The sequence below is a fragment of the Corvus hawaiiensis genome, chromosome 1 (genome assembly GCF_020740725.1).
Source record: "Corvus hawaiiensis isolate bCorHaw1 chromosome 1, bCorHaw1.pri.cur, whole genome shotgun sequence".
NCBI lineage: Eukaryota > Metazoa > Chordata > Aves > Passeriformes > Corvidae > Corvus > Corvus hawaiiensis.
Genome location: NC_063213.1, coordinates 61,768,703 through 61,788,309, shown reverse-complemented (window position 1 = coordinate 61,788,309; position 19,607 = coordinate 61,768,703). Strand labels below are relative to the sequence as shown.

General features: G+C 41.2%; 1 protein-coding gene across 8 annotated transcripts in view; it reads left to right on the top strand.

Moving 5' to 3' along the window:
* LOC125327872 overlaps positions 1–19,607 on the top strand; it is a 294,758-nt gene that overhangs the window by 245,468 nt on the left and 29,683 nt on the right. For 5 of the 8 annotated variants that reach the window (XR_007204430.1, XR_007204429.1, XR_007204428.1 and 2 more), the window contains one exon: positions 5,025–19,452. Coding sequence is in view for 2 of the 8 variants with exons in the window: in XM_048307886.1 (XP_048163843.1) it covers positions 5,025–5,242 (218 nt within the window). In the remaining 6 variants the exon portion in view is untranslated. Of the gene's footprint in view, positions 1–4,775; positions 4,934–5,024; positions 19,453–19,607 lie in introns of those variants that run through there. The other 3 variants (XM_048307886.1, XM_048307897.1, XR_007204417.1) reach the window with 2 other exon arrangements.

The following is a 19,607-nucleotide window of genomic DNA, read 5'->3' as shown; positions in this document are numbered from 1 at the left end:
TGAATAATCAGTGAATTGAAATAAATTGTTCTGGTTTCAGGTGACTGCAAGAGAAAAGTGCAGAACTGTGGTGCTTTACCAGTTTCTTGTGAACATCTCTGTGCTGAAAATACAGAAACACCATTTCCCTATTTTTTTACATGCATTCACTCAGCTGGTCTAGGCAGATTCTGGCTTATTTTACTGAAAATTCTACTAAAAAGGTGGAATGGTGATTGTTTTTAACTCTTTGGAAAACTAAAGCATGTCTTTTTTATGAGGAGGTAGTTCATTCTCCATTCCAGGCACCCTACAGCTTAGCAAGGAGATGCCAAGAGATGGCTTTGAAAAGCCCATCAAGTAGCAAAGGAGTTTTACTGTGGTCACACAAAACTCCTCGGAGGATCTCTTGCCTTGCTGAAGAGGTGCAATGTAGAGAAGGTTCTTTTGGGACTTGAGCTTTCAGATAACATTGACCTAAGTGTCTCCAAACTATGGCAGTGTGTGTCTAGTCATACCCTGTGGTCACTGAACTTCTGCTGGTATTTTGTGTGACGCGAAGGGTTCTTCATGCCCTGGCCAGTAGCCAGTATGGCTCAGTACTTAGACCCATGTGCAGCTCTGTGGTCTTTGCTCGCTGACATGTGTTTGTTTTGATTTGAGTCCATAAGGTTTGCACGCTTGAGGTTCACTTTGAGGTTTCAAGTTCAGTGAAACGTCAAGTTTTGCCTGGCTTTTGGGTTGAAACCTCAAGTCTAATGATCATTCTTTCTCCATCTGCAGATTACAGAGAGAAAGGTCATTGAAAATTGAACCCCAAAGCCTGATTCTTGCTGAGAACCATCAACTGGACCATTCCCTGCAATTGTATGTTCCATTAGTTAGTTCCAAATTAGCAACTCCATATTTTACTGATATTCACAAGTGTACTAGTGGCATTCTGCTCTAATTGAAACCGTAGCATTTCTCCAAGTTTCTGTTATTTTTCAGTTCCTACTTCCTAGGTAGCACTGTTTAGTGCTACACAGAGGTGGCAGCTTTTGGCTATAGTAAGGAAAAACTTAAATTTATGGTTGATTCTGTTTTTTCTGCCCAGGCTCTACAGTGCCTGTGCTATGCTTAACCAAGGTGAAGTTCTGCTTCCTTTGACTTCAGGGACTAAGACCCAAAGTGGAACTCTTCCCAGAAGGAAAAGCTGACACCCTAAAGGTTTCATTTTCCACATAAGAAGTTTTGTTTTCAGTGACATTCAATACATCACACTTGCAGGGATCCATGTTGCATTGGAGTACTGTACCGAGCAGAAAATTAGCCATAAAAACAAGTACTTGGTTTGAAAGCATCTGAAAATTACTCCACAAAATTCAGTAGCCTTTAAGCCCTCAGGAATTAAGATTATTTTGGGCTCTCTGTATATTGCTCTAATTCTTCATGTTCATCTAGAGTCTACCCACCTTCTGAATCTTTGCTCTGAAGCCTGTCCCTTGTGGACAGTTGCATCAAATCCAAGATAGCTAGTGTATCCCTGAGGCAGCACAAAGCTCCACTAATATGGAACAGGATTTGTGATCAAGTGTTTGAGAAGGTCTTCAAATCCTGGCACCAAATTGGTCTTGGGAAAATTTTTATTGATGACTTGTTAAGGCAGCATCCAAAACTATCCCAGTTCTTTTCATGTGTTTCATCCTAAAAGCTTTCATGTGAGCACAAACAGTAGTGATCTCAACCCAAAATCCTTACCTGTACCCTCAGCTGTTCTGTTTGGACAACTTCCGAGTTCTCCATTCTTGGAAGGGGAAGGAAGTCTGCTCTGGAGCTAAACTGAGAAAGTTGTATTAGATGGGTTAATTTAGAGTCTGCTAGTGAATTACTTTGAGAGCTAGCAACATCTAACAGAGTAAAGTACCTATGTCAGAGATTTGAAGAGGGAAGAAAGGTAGTTACCCATGCTGTTAACAAAGAACTTAGTGGGGAGTTCATCTGAAGTATAAGAATTAGATTTGCAAGCACTGTGTGCATAAGGCTGTCTCTCACAAAAGCCTTTCTTCATCTAAACCTTTTTACATTTCTGAGGGAATTATGACTGGTCTTCCTCTTCGCAATTCTTGCTTCTTCTTCTTCCTCTCTCTTCATTGACACCTAACATGGCTGTGTATCCCTGGACTGTCCTTAAAGTTATATACATTATGTTCTTGCATAGGAGGTTTTTCACAAGATTGTGGATATATATTTATAGATACTCGAGGCCCCCTTTTTCCAGGTCTGATTGAAAAACATGTCTTCTTTATTCTGAATAAACCAGCATCCTACAGATACCATGTTGGTTCAGCCCTAATTCTGACTTCTGAGTGTAGTTCAGGTTTCATATGCAAGTGATCTTTGGGTTTTCTCTTCTTTCTCATGGGTAACACATGGTAGAAGAGTGGAATTGTTATCAGGGTGTTCACTAGCATTTTAGTGCTTTGGTTAATAGTTGAAATGGAAGCATCTGGAGATTAAATGATAATCAGGTGGTAACAATTTGGAGGTGCTACTGATTTGAGCTGAACTTGGTTAAATTAGTATGAAAAGTCTCTTCATTCCTTGGCACCCTCCTTGTGTTTTCAGTGGCAGATCTAGGAAAATGTATGCAGCTCAGCAGTGCAGTGAAGGCTGCTCATGTAAGGAATACAGAATGAACATTTATTTCCTGCACATTTATTTTCCCTGGGAGGGAGGTCAGCACTGGAAGAGGTCATGGTATCTCCATCTCTGAAAGTTTTTAGGATGAAGTTGCATCTGACCTGATGCAGTGTTGATGATATCCAGGGGTTTCACTAAGTTACCTCTAGATGGCCCTTCCAACATATCTCTGATTCTAAGTCAGAACAGATAAATGAGCTACTGGTATCAAGTGGGAAAGATCATCAACTCACAGAGTCACAAACTGCTGGAGCTCTATCTTATAAACTAATGAGAACAGACTAGAAGCCAGTCAGAGCCATGCTGTTATAATTGTTATAGGTTAAAAGCAATGGACTGGTCACTGGGATAGATCCTCTCATCTTGTAGTCCAAATCCATGAAGATACATATTTAGCTGCAGTTAGTTCCTGCCTCAGTAATGTTTATATTTTGGACTGAGAAAGTCATCTATAACCTAGATTCTCCATATTAGCTGACATTGCATCTGAAAGTAAAATATTATATTGATTAGCTACAGTCAGAGTTTGGGTATACCTCTACCATTTCCCATCAAAGACTTGCCAGTGCTGAAATTATCAACCCCACAGGTGAAAATGCCCTCGGATAACTGTGGTAATCCTGTGATTTCTGTACATGCAGTCCTGCACCTCTCCTGAACACTAGCATCATGCTGAGGCTGAATGCTACTACTGGATTTTACGTGGAATTTAGGCAACTCCTAGGTGCAGCCCATTGCAAAACCTCTTTCTGAGAGGAGCCAATGAGAACAAGCTACAACTGCCTTGTGCAAATTTTTGCAATCTGCTACTGCGTGAACAGTTGGGAAGGTTGAAATCGGCACAAAAGAGCACTCAGGTTTTGCTCTGATTGCGCTTCCCTGTGTAAGGGCTAAGCATGACTCTTCTGGGGGAATTCTGTGTTTGATCTCCATTATGTAACTTCAGAGATTGCAATGGGATCCTGTGCAAAGCAGCTGTGTGGATTCATGGCAGCTCTCTTCCTACATTTCCCCGACACTGTGTACAATTTCAGTGTAAAAAGCCAGGGAGCGCAGCGTTGCGAGGTGGTGCCCAGCTTTTGCAAACAAAGGGGATGGAAGACTCTGTGCCACCTGCTCTTTCACTTGAACAAATGTTAGGCATAAAACAAGCTACAAACCGCTGACTGTTTGTTGGATGATAACTTTGTGAGCAGCAATTCCATCGATCATCAAGGTCAGCTTTTCTGCTTTTGTTTCTCGAGCAAACCAGTCACTCGGTTCCATGCTCCTATAGGCAAGATGGTAAAGCAGCCAAGGATGTTAACTGCTTGGTGCCCTGACAGTAAACAGCGTTGCGGAGCTGCACGCTCTCATTCGGGGGCTGCCAGAGGTGTCCAGATGTTTCTGCGTTAAACAGGGTGGCACAACACCTCTGCGGGAATTGGCAGGCAAGAATGTTTGCTTCTTGGCTTGGACTGAAAGCTTTTGAGTCGGCAGTGTGAGGAAAAGGTTGCCACCGTCCGCAAACCAGAGAGAGACCTGTTGTGTCCATACATGAGGAAAAAACTCTTCTGCTCATTTTTTCCTGATTATTTTGTGGACAGTGCATTTACTAAAATTACCAGTTAAGGAAACGGTGAATGCCTCTGCGTTTCTTGCTGTAGTTGCTCATTGAGTGTGGGGCTGAGTGGGAAAAGGAGTGGTCTTGGCAAACGGCTTATTAGTCTCAAATAAATTATTCAGCATGCAGGTTTGGATACAGATTGCAGGGAACGATAATGGAGATGGTTTTCTAAGTCTGTTCATGTTAGGGAGACATGGAGTATGCTTTTCAGGAATTCACTTAAGTGAAATCAGTTTAGAATAGCGTAGCCTGGAAGTAATATTGCTGCCATCCAGCTAGTGTCTGTGGAACAGCATTCTCCTGCCTCCTGAAGCATTGGCATTGAAGATGGATAGATATGGAGTTATTTATATTTTGGGCTGCTTCTTTTTTTTTTTTTTTTTTTTTTTTCTTTTTTAAAGGGAAATTCATTCTAACCACTAGAGAGGGGCATGTTTCGGTCGAGATATTTCCCCCACCCCCTGAGTGAAACAGTGGACCACATCAGCATCCGATTTGGGTGCGTCATGTGGTTTCTCATGTGATGCTGGTCTCACTGCGCTTTGGAGAGTGAGCCTTTGTGACTCCGCACTCTTGGACAGTAGCATCCAGCAACGTAGGATACTTTGGGGAGGGAAAGGAAAAGAGACAGCCTCCCAGAAAACCCCGAAAGCCCAGATAAATAAAGTTATGACAATTTGTTATAGTTACTGTTTCTTCTTAACTGTTTTGGTTTTTATTTTTAATTCTGGGTCTTCCCTTTTCTCTGTTCCTGCAGGCATAAAGCTGGACCGTTTGGAAGAAGCAAGACTGGCTTTCCTCACAGCTGTGATGCTGCACCGCTTTCGACAGAGCCTGCTTTTCCCCCCATTTACCTGGGCGGCTGCTGCTCTTTCTGCTGCTGCTGGGGCTGCTGCAGTCTTGCTGCCTGCGCTTCACCCTGGCTTGGCTGACTCGAAACTCTCTCGTCTGCACATTGCTAAGGAAGAGGAGTGATGGAGCCGCGAATTTTTTTTATTGGTTTTGGAAGCCAAGGGTTGCAATATGTGGTGATTTTGGGGTTTTCTTTGGCGGGGGGGGGGGGGGAGGGAGGAGAAAGGAAGGGTGTTAATCTAGGATAGGGTGGGTGAAAGCTTAAAGAAATAATATGTAAAGTAATCCAGTGCTCGACAAGGGCATCAGCAACAAGAATCCAGCCTCTGCTGCTCCAGAGGATTAACATGGGGAGTCACAGTGCTGCTGTCGGGTTTCACCTCAGTGTTGTGCTGGAGATGGAAAAATAAGGTATTGGTTGCATCTGCCTGTTAAGGCAAAGCCAAGGGAGAAGGAGAGAGCGAGCGAATGCAAATGCAAAGGAAGAAGAAACGCTACGTGCCGTTTGTCTGATTCTGTGGATTCTCGTTGCAGAGAGGATGGCTTGATTAACAAAGCAATGTATGGATGGGGGGACTGTAAATTGTAGCTTGAGCACTCCTGGAGCTGTCAGGGAGTGAACTGATGAGTTAGGTGGCTGCAGGAATATCCCCAGGGAAAACAGCAGCCTCGCACTCTGTGTGTATATCTGTGTATGTACGTGCTTTTGTGTGTGTGTGAACATGTATAGAAATGAAAAAAAGACATTTCTGACCAATTTACAGAGGACGTTTGTCAGATTGCTGGGTCAGACTTGATTGCAGCTTGTATTTTCAGCTCTAGCTCTACACCCATCTCCTGACTGAGGTGGCACTTTGTGAAAACAGATGGTAGGCAGTATTCTTTTAAGAAATGTGAAAGCAGATCCTTTCTGCTTAACACCTTGAAGCACTGAATCTTCTGCACTGTGCTGAGAGAAACCGTGGGGTTTCGTTTTCTCCATCTTAAAATCTCTATAAACACAGCTGTATTCAGTATGGTGAAAAATTCTATACTGTAAATAGAAATGTGATCAATCTAATCAAAATAAATGCATCCCAGATGACTTCTAGACCAGCTGGCTACCACAGTCATCATATGACTAAATCCTCTACTGAGCATTTAGATTCAGCGTTATACTTGCATCTTTTTCTTTTTCCCTTTTTTTTTTTTTAGATTTTCAAATCAGCCTCTAATTGCAAAGGATTCTTCATATACTGAGAAAAGGCAATGCTTGCATTTGGCAATTGATTTCTGTGAAATGTACCTGGGTGTATTTTATATTGCGGAACCTGCTTGGGGTGGTTTTAGAGCAGGTAGAGTTGTCACAGTACAGGCGTATTTCATTTGTTAGGTAGCTCAGCTTGGCCATATCTGAACAATGCAGAAATAGGGGAAAAAAGCACTGCACTCAGCTAGCAGGGCTTGGCGTGGATTCTAGCAGCTGCCTACTGGGAAAGAAGGGGTTTTTTCCTTTTGTTTTTTCCCTTTTATACAATGCCACAGACCATAATGTCATCCTAAAATGTGTATGAGGGGATTTCCCAATAGTCACAGTGAGCTACCCTGCAAGACGCCTGTCTGGTCCTTCCACTATTTGTTCCCCAGCCTACAAAGGCAGCCCTGTATGTTGAATTGTATTTAGCCAGCTGTTGGATAACATTCTTGTGCTGGGGGCTAAGGAGTCTTATTAGTCCCAAACTGTAGTTTTCTGTTTGCTTAAAGAAAAACAACTTTGGCAATAAAGCAGGTCCTGCAAAGGAGTTTATGCCACTTGTATACCTTTCTGAATCTGTTGTATGCTTCTAACTCAGGCAGTTTAAAGCAAGCAAGGACGGAGGAGGAGAGACTCTGAACTCACAGCTTCAAAGCTGCGGCGACGAGCAAAATGTCAGCAGCTTGTAATTAGGAGCCCACGGTTACGTCAGTGACTGTATCTCTCCAATAATAGCTATGTGATGTGTGCCACAAAGCAAAGGAAGACTCTCATAACCTGGTTAACAAGCCTGGCTCAAACAAGAAAGTGCAAAATGGATTAATGAATCTGCTGTGTTCCTAAGTCAGATGTGGATGGATTACATGCACAGGGTTTGCTGAATTCTGCAGCAGTGAAGATTGAATTATGGCACGCATTCACCAAAAGTGCAAATCCTTCAGGGAAAAACGCAGATGAATAGTCTATCCTTGAAAATGTCTTTCCTAGCTCTGTCCTGTACAGGCAGCTGCATGACATGGAGGCATGCTCTGAAGGAAGAGATCAGCGAGCTGCACAAAGGTGTTTAAAAGGAAGGGTGCAATTAAACACAAAGCAAGCCTGCTGAAATTCTGCTCTGGCATTACAGATTTGATACTGAAATACCACCCCAGAGAAGACTGGCTAGGCTCTGGTGTGGTTTATATTAAGCCTTCTCTGGTTAAGAGCAAGGGGGGAGGGACAGGGCTTCCTGCAGCATCTTGCAGCCATGCAGAAGTCCCCAGGGCTGTGGGAAGCAGGAGGGATGGACGTGCTCTTAAAGACACATGCCCAGATCCTGCCAAGGGGCTTTCTGACCTCTGCAATTATTTTTAGGTCTGTGAAGGCAACTCGACGGAGCTTAAGCAGTGAGATTGCAGGGGGTGTTTAATCCGCTGCGACTGGCCTTTCTCTGTGTCACGGCTGGGAGATGTTTATAGGACTTTTATCAGTACCCCTACACAACATCCAGTGTGCATGTCTGTCACTGTTCCCAAAGACCAGTTACTGGAGGTCTGGTGTGGTTCCCTGCTCCCAGCAGAAGTCACTTGCAGTTCGGCTCTGTTGTAGTCGCTCTTTAATTTACCAGGATAGGTAGATTGTATTATGCAAACAGTGGGGGTGGGTGGTTTTTGGTTTGGTTTTGGTTTGGGGCTTTTTTTTTTTTAGACTGTGAACACAAATTTGTAGGAGGAGGTGACTCTGTATATTAAACCAATAGCTCTTTGAATTGTGTGTAGTATAATTTAAATATACTTACTTTAATTAATAGAAGGTTACAAAAGCTGGCATTGTCTGGGGCTGTTTAATTTACATCTTAGGTTTAGTCAATGAGCATAACCTGCCTGATTAGAACATGTATTCTGCACAGCCAACAGGGTGGAAGGCATTATTTTGTTTGTGTTAGTTCAAACAGCTGGTCATTAATGCAGGCCCCATCTCCAGAGTGAAGTGCTAGTGGACATGAATGGCTGCCTGATTAATGCTGCCCCTCGATGGGTCCTTCATCCAGCAGCGATGCTTGCAGCAGAATAATGCAGCGGGATTTGATTGCGCTCTAACAGGGTAGTATGTCATTGTGTCACCAAGCGATCGAGGTTATTATGGGGTAGGGCAGACAGACGGGACAGTGGGGTTTACTAGACCGTGGCATTTTTAGAAATGCAGGGCTGACCTACTTAGAGTTATTCTTGCTGGCTGGCAGCTGCCTGGTGCAGGGCTCCCCCGGATAGGCTGCGGCTGTTGCTAGGGGGAATTAGCATGAATTTTTCCACATACAGACTCAGTGATTGAATGATAAAAGCTGACTGGAATTAAAGAGATTCGGTTCAGTATTATGCAGATTTATCTCCCTCATTTTTTTTTCTCTCTGTCAAATGCATAAAAAGGAGCAGAAAACAGTTTGTTTCCATTTATTTTTGACCTATTTTTTTTTTTCCAGGGGAGGGCAGAAGTGTTGTGAATTTTTGGTCATAATTTAATATTTAGGTCATTGAAATGATATGATAGTGGGCATGCATCTTTAATGTATGGAAGATTAAAATGCTGCCTCTCTGGAAGGGAATCAAATGAATATATTTTGTGTTCTGGTCAGGCTGCTGCCTCTCTCTATTTGAAGCCATGTCAGATTCCTTCGTCTGGAAAGGGGAAACCTATACCAGGATTTATTTTATTTATTGCATAACATTACTCTTAGCTATTTTTAGCTAGCTGTACTTCAAAAAATTAGTCCTGTTTATGCTAGTGGATGAAATTAATCCCCAGGCTATGCCTCATGTATGTGGAGACAGATGCCCAGGGTAGCTGCAGTGTTGTGTGTCATGTTCATCTGAAAAGGCATTTACATACTGCAGGCTTATCAGCACTGCATACCTAGCACAGTGCTGATGCCTGACGTGTAATCAGATCAATTAGAGAACTCTTCTGGATTTCGGAGTATTTTCCAGGCTCTGGTTTGAAGTTGGATTCTCTAGATGGCCTTCTTTTATTTATCTACATCTGCCTCAAACAGTGTTACCTTTTCAGAGAACTCTGTGCTCCCTTAGGAAGCAAATAAAAACAATACTCAGTGAAGAATCCTTTGATGTAATTATGAATATTTCCTTTGTTATTATCACTAATTATAGAAGATCTTTGTTTAAACAGCTATTTCCCTCTGTGTGATCTTTTACCATGCAAAGAAGTTCTAATTCAATGCTTATAATTTTAAGTTAAATTTTCATGGCAACGCCTCATGACATCACACTCAAAGAAGTGGGAATTTTCAAAATATGAGACAGTAGGGGATGGGAGAGAAGGACCCAGATGTCTTTGGAACTGCAAAATAAAAAATGTGACTTGGTGCTGAAAAGTAGTGAACTCATTTTTTTCTGAAACAGTTTAATTTGAAATATTTGGATGAATGAGATACCTTTTAGAGGGGTGCAAACAGCTTGCACATCTCAGGTACCTTTTAGAGGAGTGTGAGCTGCCTGTGCATCTCTCTGGACAGCCAGCTGCTTCCCTGGAGCCAGAGCTGTTCTGCCTTGGCCCCTGGAATTTATTGGGAAGGTATAAATAAAAAGAAACTGGAAATAGAGACATGAATTTGAATGCGTTTTGCAGCTGAGGCAAACCAATCAGTTCCTACAGAGTTGAATTTCCTGTGTCTTTTTCCTGGCATTGATTCATTACTGAAACTTGCACCACTTCCTTCTCTGATCCTTCCTGACAGTCTCATGGAGTGACAGATTTTTAGAGAAGTGAAAGTGAAGAGGGGCACTTCTTGATGCCCAGTAATTACGTTTGCCTTGTCTGTCCTTGGAGGTTACTCCAGAAAGTTTTTGTCCCACTTCCCTCAGCAATATTCTCTTGATCAAGATCTGATGTCCTGCTCCACTTTCCTGCAGGATGCTAGGCAACAAGACAGCCTTTGTCTACAATTGTCTCATGAGGTTCTTGCCCTTGTTGGTTGTAGCCAGTTGTAGTTTCATCCAGTTCACCTGGGCTGACTTGGGCTTCAGCAAATCAAAATAAGCGTGCAGTACTATATTAATGCAGAACTCCATTTACTAGAAAAAAAAAATCTGAGTGTTATCTTATCTTGATATATTTGTGCTAAAAAAGAGGGAGTTCAAAGAAAAGCAACAAACAAGATAAAGCATATACTCTGTGGAAAACAGTTGTGTCCTTGCTGTTTATCTGGGATTTCAATACAGTGACTGTTTATAACAAACATCAAATCAGATAGTTCAACAAACCATCAAGTGACATATTAACTACAAAAAATGTAGTGCACCAGAAATTGTATTCAACATAAAGTTACCCTGCTGAAAATCTCTTCAATGAAAATTATTCCACACAAATGAATGTGAATGATGTGATCATAATACTTTGCGTAATTATGAGCAGCAGAAATATGGAGTTAATGAAACAAACCCAAAATCTGAGCTCTGTATGTGTGTATAATGCATAAGAAACAGAACGCCAGAGGAGTTTGAAATATATGTCTGTGTTGAAAATATTGTCAATTGTGCACATTCTTTTGAAAAAACCATGTTAATCACTTTCTGATGATCTCCTCTGAGGTTTCTATTCTTGCTACAACTTACACCTCCTACCTTGAAGTTTCTTACCTACAAAAGATTGTGTTGTATTGTTCAACATTCTTGTACCATGACCTCTCCTGTGAGCTATGAAAGATCTATTGTGCTGAGTTTCATGCTCTTGGGTAGCTAAGTGAATGCTGATTTACTGGGAGCACATGCAGGCAATAATTTTTTTTTTTTTCCCATCAAAATACCCAGAATCATGCCTCCATTTTCAGCTGTGAGGTGCCTGTACTGCTTGGTGTATTCCTGACTTCAAAGTCTTGGACAGTCATGGATGTGCTGAGCATTTTGTGATTTTATGGCAACTTTCTGTTTTTCTGAAAATGATCAGAGGATACAGGATATAGAGCAACCCATCTAGGTTCCCTTGCCACAAAGAGTGAGTTGACTCCCAGCCTTCACCTCCTGCAGGGCCATACAGATCAGTTCTTCTGTAGCAGATGTGTTTCAGTTCCAATTTCAAACCAAAAGTACAAGGAATTGTCTCATATTTCTTAAAAGACTGGCAGTTAGCACATTCCTTTTATTGCAATGCAGTAGGGAATACAAATGTTTAACAAATTAAAATAATCCTTACAATATTTTTTTTCTGTGATCCATTAACACGGAAGGAAATTCTGTTACAAATGCTCCTGTAACAGACAGGAGCAGCATTACTGTGGGTCCACATTCCTGCTTTTCCTGCATCCATGCACGTGTGTGCCTGTGCACTCAGAGTTGCTGCATGCATGTAGTGTGTAGGTGTGTACACAAGACACAAGCACAACTTACACAAACACAGCACTGAAGCATATAGCATGTAATCACAGTTGTCTCAGTGTAGCACCAAAACCTGGGCCTTTAGATATACGATGCTGCTTTTTCTATGATGAAAAGTGGCTTGACCTGAAATGTGGGCAGTTCTGGTGTGTAGCACCAGCCATTGTGTTAATGCTGTCATCCCATTCAACACTAGCAACGACAAAAAAAAATCATGATAATGTGTGATAGAAGGGTAACAAAAGGGATAGAGTGGTAAAAAATGGGGTGTACCTAGATAGCTGTGTTTCATAACCACTCGTGCCTTTTGTAGCCAGGTAAAATGAAATGTGTGATGTGCTGTTTAAGGCAGAGAGAGATACTTTATATTATAGCTAATTCTTCCCTCCTGCTCTTAGGCCACACCTACTTCAAAAGTGAATCCAGACTCAGATCTTGACAGAGATCGTGACCCTGTTGAAACCAATGGCTGTTTTATCCTGGAATTCAGTTGGGCCAGGCTTTCATCTCTGGTATTTTCCCCTGAACATGTCTTTTTTTCTATAGTGTTCTTCCAAAGTGTGGTGTTTCTATTTCTACCTTTTTTTCCCCCCCTCTGTTCCTCTGAAAATGCTTACTTTTTTTTTGTTGAGCAATATACTATAAATTTGCTCTTGAGTAGGAGAAAATGTGGGGAAATATCACTTCACTGCTGAGCTAGTAAGGTTGGATTGCAGTGAGTCTCTATAATTATGTTTTTCTGAATACTTCTTCTGCTTTCATCATAAAATGTCTTTAGTTTTTAATGAAAGAGAACAGGCAGTGAACAAAACAAATATACCAAGGAGAACTCGGTCTCTTAACAGGCTGCAGAAACTCGGGTAATGAGATGGCTGGTGTCTTGACCTACAAAGCTAGGGCTCTTAGAAATGTCGAGGGAGGCAGAACGCAACAATTTCAAACAAGAAACGCTTTCTAGCTCTCTAGCCACTTGTGCTGTTATCATCATTAAGATTAACAGTGAATTCATTTATCTTTTTTTTTTCTTGACACTTTGGTGTTGCATAAACAGTCACACCAATATTCAAAGGAGTTATTCATTTGGAGGTAGGTATACCACAGTTACGTCTGGGTTTGCCATGTTTTTCTTTTTTACATACAGACACAGATTACTGTGGCTCTTTTGAGGTCCAAGTGGTTTTGATATTTCAAAGTTGGAGACATTTGAAATAATGGCAGTTAGAGGGCATTGGAGATAGATTTTGTGCAGTATTTTATCTGCAGAAAACATGCGGAATGGAGGAGGTGGTACATGGTGCTGCAGATTTGGTTTGGTTATGACTGAAACAAATGACTGGTGAATCTTGATGTAAATGTCCTGCTCATGACCTCTACAGATGGCAGTGTATTATAGATCTCAGCAGCAATTACTGTGTTAACACACGTATACACTGGTTTAGCTGAACTAAATTGGCTGGTGTGTCATCTCCAGCAGCTCTTCATATTACTTCTTTAAAACCTACAATTGTTTACAACCCTGCAGATGAGATCACAAGTTCCAGTTTTTCTTTCTTCTCCTTGCAATGGTGGGTAAGATTGTGCACCTTTGTGAGTTTTATGAATGCAATCTGTTTATAAAGAAGCAGAAGTTCCAGCACACTTCAGTGCCATATTTGCTGTGTTACAGCCAGTGGATCTTCTTTCCATCAAGTGTTTTATGTTAACAGCCAAGGAATCACACACTTGCCTTCAAATTCGACTTTGGTTCCTTGGCATGGTACTCACCAAGATTTTTGTGATTGTGAAGAGATACTGGCAAATGTTAAAAATAACCTCCTCTGGTGCCTATATTTGTGTTATCTGTTCTCAGTTGATATGAGTTTAGCTGAACATGAGACATGATTAAGCACTGCCCTCTGAAATGTTTTCTTTCCCTTGTTTTATGAGAGTAATCCCATTTCTTTTAGAAGCAAGTGAATGGCAGGCCAAGGAGCCCAAATGAGCAGATGGTATTTGATTTCACAAACCAGGTATTCATGTTATGATGCATTTCTAAGAAGCAGGACAGGGCGCTAACGCTGTGCAGATCAACTCGGTTGTGCGTTTTCAAACAGTAGATCATCTGAAATCAGAGCTATAAGGCCAAGTGAAATGCTGGTCCTGATGGAACAGTTGGAGAGCTGGGTGTACCGGGGCACTCCCAGTTCAAAGGGAGTCTCCAAAGTTTCAAGTACTGCCAGCATTTGGTTCCTTTCTTTGTTCAGCCCAACTGATGCTGGTTTTGGCTACATGGCAACTGTAAAGAGAGGAAATGCCCTTTATTTAAATCAGCTCTCCCCCATAAACCTTGGCTTCTTGTTTACCTTAGGTGATCCTGGGTGTCTAGGATGGACTATAATAGGAGTTTGAAGCATGCAAAAAAATTCAGAAGGCAGCCAGGATTTTGGAACAGCAGTGCTGTGTAGTTGAAGATTTCTGGATGAATTGGAGATTTCTGTTGTACAGAACGTTAGAACTGCAAGGCAGTCAGAAGTTTTGGCTGTATTCCTGTTCTGCATAATGATGGGGACCAATAAATTCAGTTAAAGCTCTGAAATTTTCTTACTCCATGGGTCTACAACCAGGAAAAAACACCCCTCTGTTCATCCACTACGTTCAGTTCTGCTCAGGCTGCTCAGAGTTTGCATCTTAGGTTGTCAAACCTATTGCGTGGAAATATTTTTAAACATTTGGTTCATCTTGTCATTGAGCCATAAAGACTTAACATCTGTGCTGATTTTTATGAGGTCTGTGATTATTGCTGGATTCTAGATGGTACCCATGCCCTCCTGATAGCCGCTAGTTTATAATTTAGTGTAAGCCTGCACATATGCATTTTCTTAGAAAGGATGAAATGGCTTTTTGTTACTCCTTAATCCTACGTCAAAGGGTAGAAAACGCAAGGTTTTTTTCTCTGTGAGCTGGATGGACATCAGAGACTCTTCTCTTTCTTTGGGTCTCACAATCCTGCTTTGAAATGTCTTTTAAAGAGATGAAAAGGGTGTAGTTGCAGCTTTAAAACCATGAACTTTGCACATTATTGAAATAAATAGTTCCCCCTTTTATTTTGGGGTCCACACTGGGATAATACACAGAAGCAAAAAAAATATGGATGTCTTCTATTTTATTGTTTCCTTACATCCCACTCCCCCCCTCCTTAATTTATTTTTGGGGTCTGGAAAGAAAAGCATGCTGAAAAGCCCCAGTGTATTGATGTGTGAAATTGAAGGAGTTGCTCACTTTTATGATGGAGCCACTGTGCCCTTTGACAGGGTTAACATTAAAAGAAATATACTGGAAAACATGCACCTAAGTATGAAAAATTCCTTAAATTCAGGGTGTGTTCATACAAAGTGAAGTTTCTACAGTGTGGAAATCATTAAACCTGATCCAGAAAAAATGCGAGGTGCCCCAGCCATTGAGATGTGAATCTCTTTAATCCACACAAGCATTAGAAAAATCTGAAACATGTGAAAGTTCAAAAGCTGCAAAGCCATTACATGACTTCTTATTCATTTCTCAAATATTGTAACTTTCAATTGAACTGTGAAAAGACTTTTTCTTGTATTTTTTTTCTTTTCATGAGCAATAGATCAGTCACTCACTAATATGTTACTGCACATTCTGAATCTGGAAGTTTCACTTGGTTATGTCTACTTGGATATAATTTTTTGATTTATTTTAGAGCATTTTATGTAGCATTTCAATGGTTGGTAACTTGCAGCTTTTCAGCAGCTGCTTTTAGGGAGGGGGAAAAGGGCAAGACTGATTCAATTTTTAATTTTTTTTTTAAGATCCCAAACAATTTCACAGGACATTTAGAGGTAACTTTAATGACTAGCTCTAACTTTGCATGATACGTATGCATGCTAATTAAAAACCAAACCAAACCAAAGTCTAACAAAACTGAAGCAACACAAAATACTTTTTTTCATCAGAACTTTGCATCTCTGAAGTACACCAGGAGGACCTTCAAATCTAGTGAAAACTTACTTCACAGAAAACAGTAAATTACTGTTTGCAAAAGGACAGACTTGGTCAGTAACAGAAATACTTAGCCCAAGGATTTCCCACAACCAAGACCCTTCTAAAGTGCACATATGTCTAACTCCAAGGGCCAGAGTATTCATGCCTGGTCCCAGGCTGTCTCCCTGCTTCTGCAGTAGCCAAAACTCCTGCAGAGGCTTGGGCAGTCTGACAGATCTGGCTTTCCCTCTATGGGAGTATTAATTTGTTTTGCATCTGCTATTGTAACTTTAGGCTCATTTTTGATCCTTTTGTCCTTTCTGTGGTCACTTATACAGCCCTAAAGTTTTCAAATAGTTGTCTTTCACTGGAGTGTGAGTCGTGCTTTAGGCTGTTTGCTTAAATGCAGTACTTGTTGAGATAAAGCTGCTGGGAAAGGGAGGGCGTCCCATATGTCTAAATGGTTTTGTTCTAGGAGCTGCCAGGGATGTACTGTTGCGCTACAGTGTCTGAAACAATAATAGATCTTCACATATAGGATATCAGGCTTTCTTTAAGGTAAAAAAGAATAGAAAGTGTCATACTGATTTGCCATTTAAAAATCAGCCACAAATTTTTGTCAGTGAAACTCTTGTGAGAAGACAGTGTAAGTACTAAAACCAGTTGGATTTTCAAGTGGCAGGCCACTGTAGAATCTGACAAAGAGATTTTTTGAGTCCTCTTACCACAAAAAATTTTAAAAAGACAGGGAGAGGCCTGCTTTCCACATAAAAATAGTTGTCAACCTGACTTTCATTGACTTGCCAAAAGATGTATCAGAGGGGCTGAGGTAATCCACTAATTTCTGAGATGGTGAAGCAGAAAGGTGCAAATGGGCTAGAGATAGGGGCAACTTCAGGAGCAGAGGGAAAGGTCAGCTGAGAACTCTAGTATCTCTAGAGGAGACTACATTCTCAAGCAATATTCATCATTTAGAGTTATAAAACCTAAGAAAAACAAATGTCTCAAACCTGTGCCAAGACCCAAAGATTCTGAAGGTAAACTTTAGATAAGAATTAGCTGTATTCATTCTGTCCTTTGCTGCTGAGGCCTCACAGCACAACAAAGGACTATTGATCAAAAAGGTCATGTAGAAAAGGGCAGGGTTTGAAGAAACAGAATTTAAAAAAAAATCCCAACTGAGACAAGTGCAAAAATAGTAACTCAGAGATGAATGGAGTTCTGTACATCAAGCGTGTCTTGTATGCATTCGTCTGCACAAATATAGTGAATATCTATCATTTTCTTGGTTTGCACAGTGACATCCCCCTGTAGTTTCCAGAGCTTGAATTGGTGAGTAATTACATGTATCCCTCTAATTAAAGTGGGGAAAGTAGCAAAAGACATGGTGTTGCGCTTGGGTTTTCCACTCGGTGCTGTTGTACTCTACACATCTTGCACAGATACTTAAGGCTGCTCACACATAAAGTGGCAGCCAGTGGTGATTGACCTATTATTGAAGTATTTAGGATTCCCATGGTAGCAGCAGCAGCTGCTAAGGGATATTATATGAACAAGCTGCTGTTATCTTGATCTTCTTGACCAGAAAGGTTTTTTCTCTTCCTGGAGGTTACGTGGTTAAGGGGAATAATTCTTTGTAGCTGAGATCTGCAACTTGTCAGCCTCTCATATCCTGAAAAATATTAATAAAGGGCAATTTACTTATGTGATTGCTGTTGGAAAAAAGGCTTTAAAATACAAGAGATTCTAGTGTCATCTGCAGATGGCAATCTGCTAAGTGTGTTTGTGTTTTGCGGGGTGAGAGGAAAAAGAGCACTCCTGTGAGTGACAAGTGCCAATCTCATAATGTCATGTTATTGTGGATGAATAAAGAAAAAGGCCCATTCTATTATATCTAACTAGAAAGCAACTTAACAAAGGAATACACTGTGCTGTTAGTAAGAGGAAGGATAGACTTGTGGTTAGGGCACAGGGGTTGCTGATCCAAATTTCTGGCTCTGCAAGAGACTTCCTTCATGGCCTTGGGCAACTCATGTATTGCCACACTTCAAACTGGGAGTAGCACCCAAACTGGAGAGAGATTTCCTAGAGAGATACCTTCCCATTTCAGTGCTCAAATGGGTACCCAAGTGGACAGATCTTCAAGATGCCGCAAAAAGATATTTTGAAAATGTGCAATAAAAGTAGGAACTATAGGGTTTGGACTTTTTTCTTCTTGTTTCTTTTCTATTTTCCCCTCCCCCCCATTTTTTTTTCTTCTTCTTTTTTTCCTGTGAAAGTCTGGCTCTGATGCTGGTTATTGAGCATTTGAGAATCTGATCCTTGACCTCCCTCGGGATTCTGACTCTTAGTCATTTTAGGGCCTGGTTTCCCAGCTGAAAATGGAGATAACAATGCCTTCTTTATCTTACTGTCTGCCAGTTTTGTCTCTTTAGGCACTGAAGCATGGGGGAGAGGGATTGTCTTCTATAATATACAGGTATTTCACCCAAATCTTTGAGGGGGATTGAAAGAAATGGGAACTTTAGGCATTAGTGTGATGAAAAGAAGCACACAGGTGGTGGTAGAAGCAGCCATTTTGATTTTTAATAAGTGGTGAGCTCAATTCAGTAGTGTTAAAGACTGTTACAGAAAGAAAAGACAATTTGGGTCTGAGTCAGGATTCCTTCAAGACTTGGGAATGTTGAGATTGAAACTTGTGGGTTGAGCACATCTCTAACCAGAGTTAGATTAGAGTCTGTGTTGAAGTATGTTTTCAATTATATTCTGTTAGAAAAGTAATGCTGAAATTTATCTTAAGTTGTCACAGTGCTTCAAAGCATGGGCTTTTCCTCTCTCTAAGTCCTTGAACAGACGCAGGATGTGTTGCGGCAAAACTGTTTCCAATTAAGTTGATGCATTCTGTTCTTTAATGTTTCAGGACTTTAAGTTAAAGAAAAATCCTGTAGCCAGAGTTCAGAAGAATGATTAAGATAAAATTGCCTGGAAAGCAGTCATTTGCTTCAGTTTCTGTGGCTGTACCGTGTCAGGTCATCAGGGTGACACATAGCCATGAACTTCACTGACATCCTGCTGACTAACACTGACTGGGGATCCAGCTCTTCTCTGGGGCGGGTCACTGAATGTGAAAGAGGGACTTGAAGCATCTGGGTTGAGGGAAATAAGTTATTCCAGCATATTTCTCTGTTGATTGTATCTGCTGTAAATTTCTGCTGCATTAAGTGTGACTTGTCTAGCTGAACAAGTTTTTGGAGTTCCGAGGGTTTTCCCCTGACTAACTGAAGCATTGCTCTTCATTACCCATCATTTCGTGGAGTGCTATGCTGAAAACTTCTGTCGTGCTGAAGATTAAAAAGGGATTGAGGGGGTGTAATGGGTTTTTCAGATAAATGTATGTACACACACAGCACATTAATTGTTCAGGTTCAGGTCTCCAACTCAAGACAAATACTTGCACGTGTACATTTGACACTCTTATTGTCAGTTCTTGGAGCTGCCTCTGCAGGTATCCCTGAACAACCCGCTCTAGCAGTCTTCTGTGTGTTCTCTCTCATGCATGCTGCCTCCACTCCTGCAACCTGCTGGGCAAAGACTTCCCTGCTGAACCCTTGCAAGCCAGGTTATGCCAGAACTTCATTTGACTCACTGGTGTCCACTGCTTTGCAATGACTGGCCTGATCAATTCTGTTTTCTGTCCAGGACAAATTTAGGTCCACTCAGAATACACACTCAAGCAGGCTTTGGCAAAGGTAAAATATATGTGGAAATGATGATGAAAAAAAATCCCTGCATTTTCATGTAATAAAAGAAGAATGAAACTCTACTGACGTATGAAAAGATTGTCAGTTTCTTACTCTGGTCATTATTCTGTTGCAGGAGTGTGTGTGACAGGCAGTCAGGACTG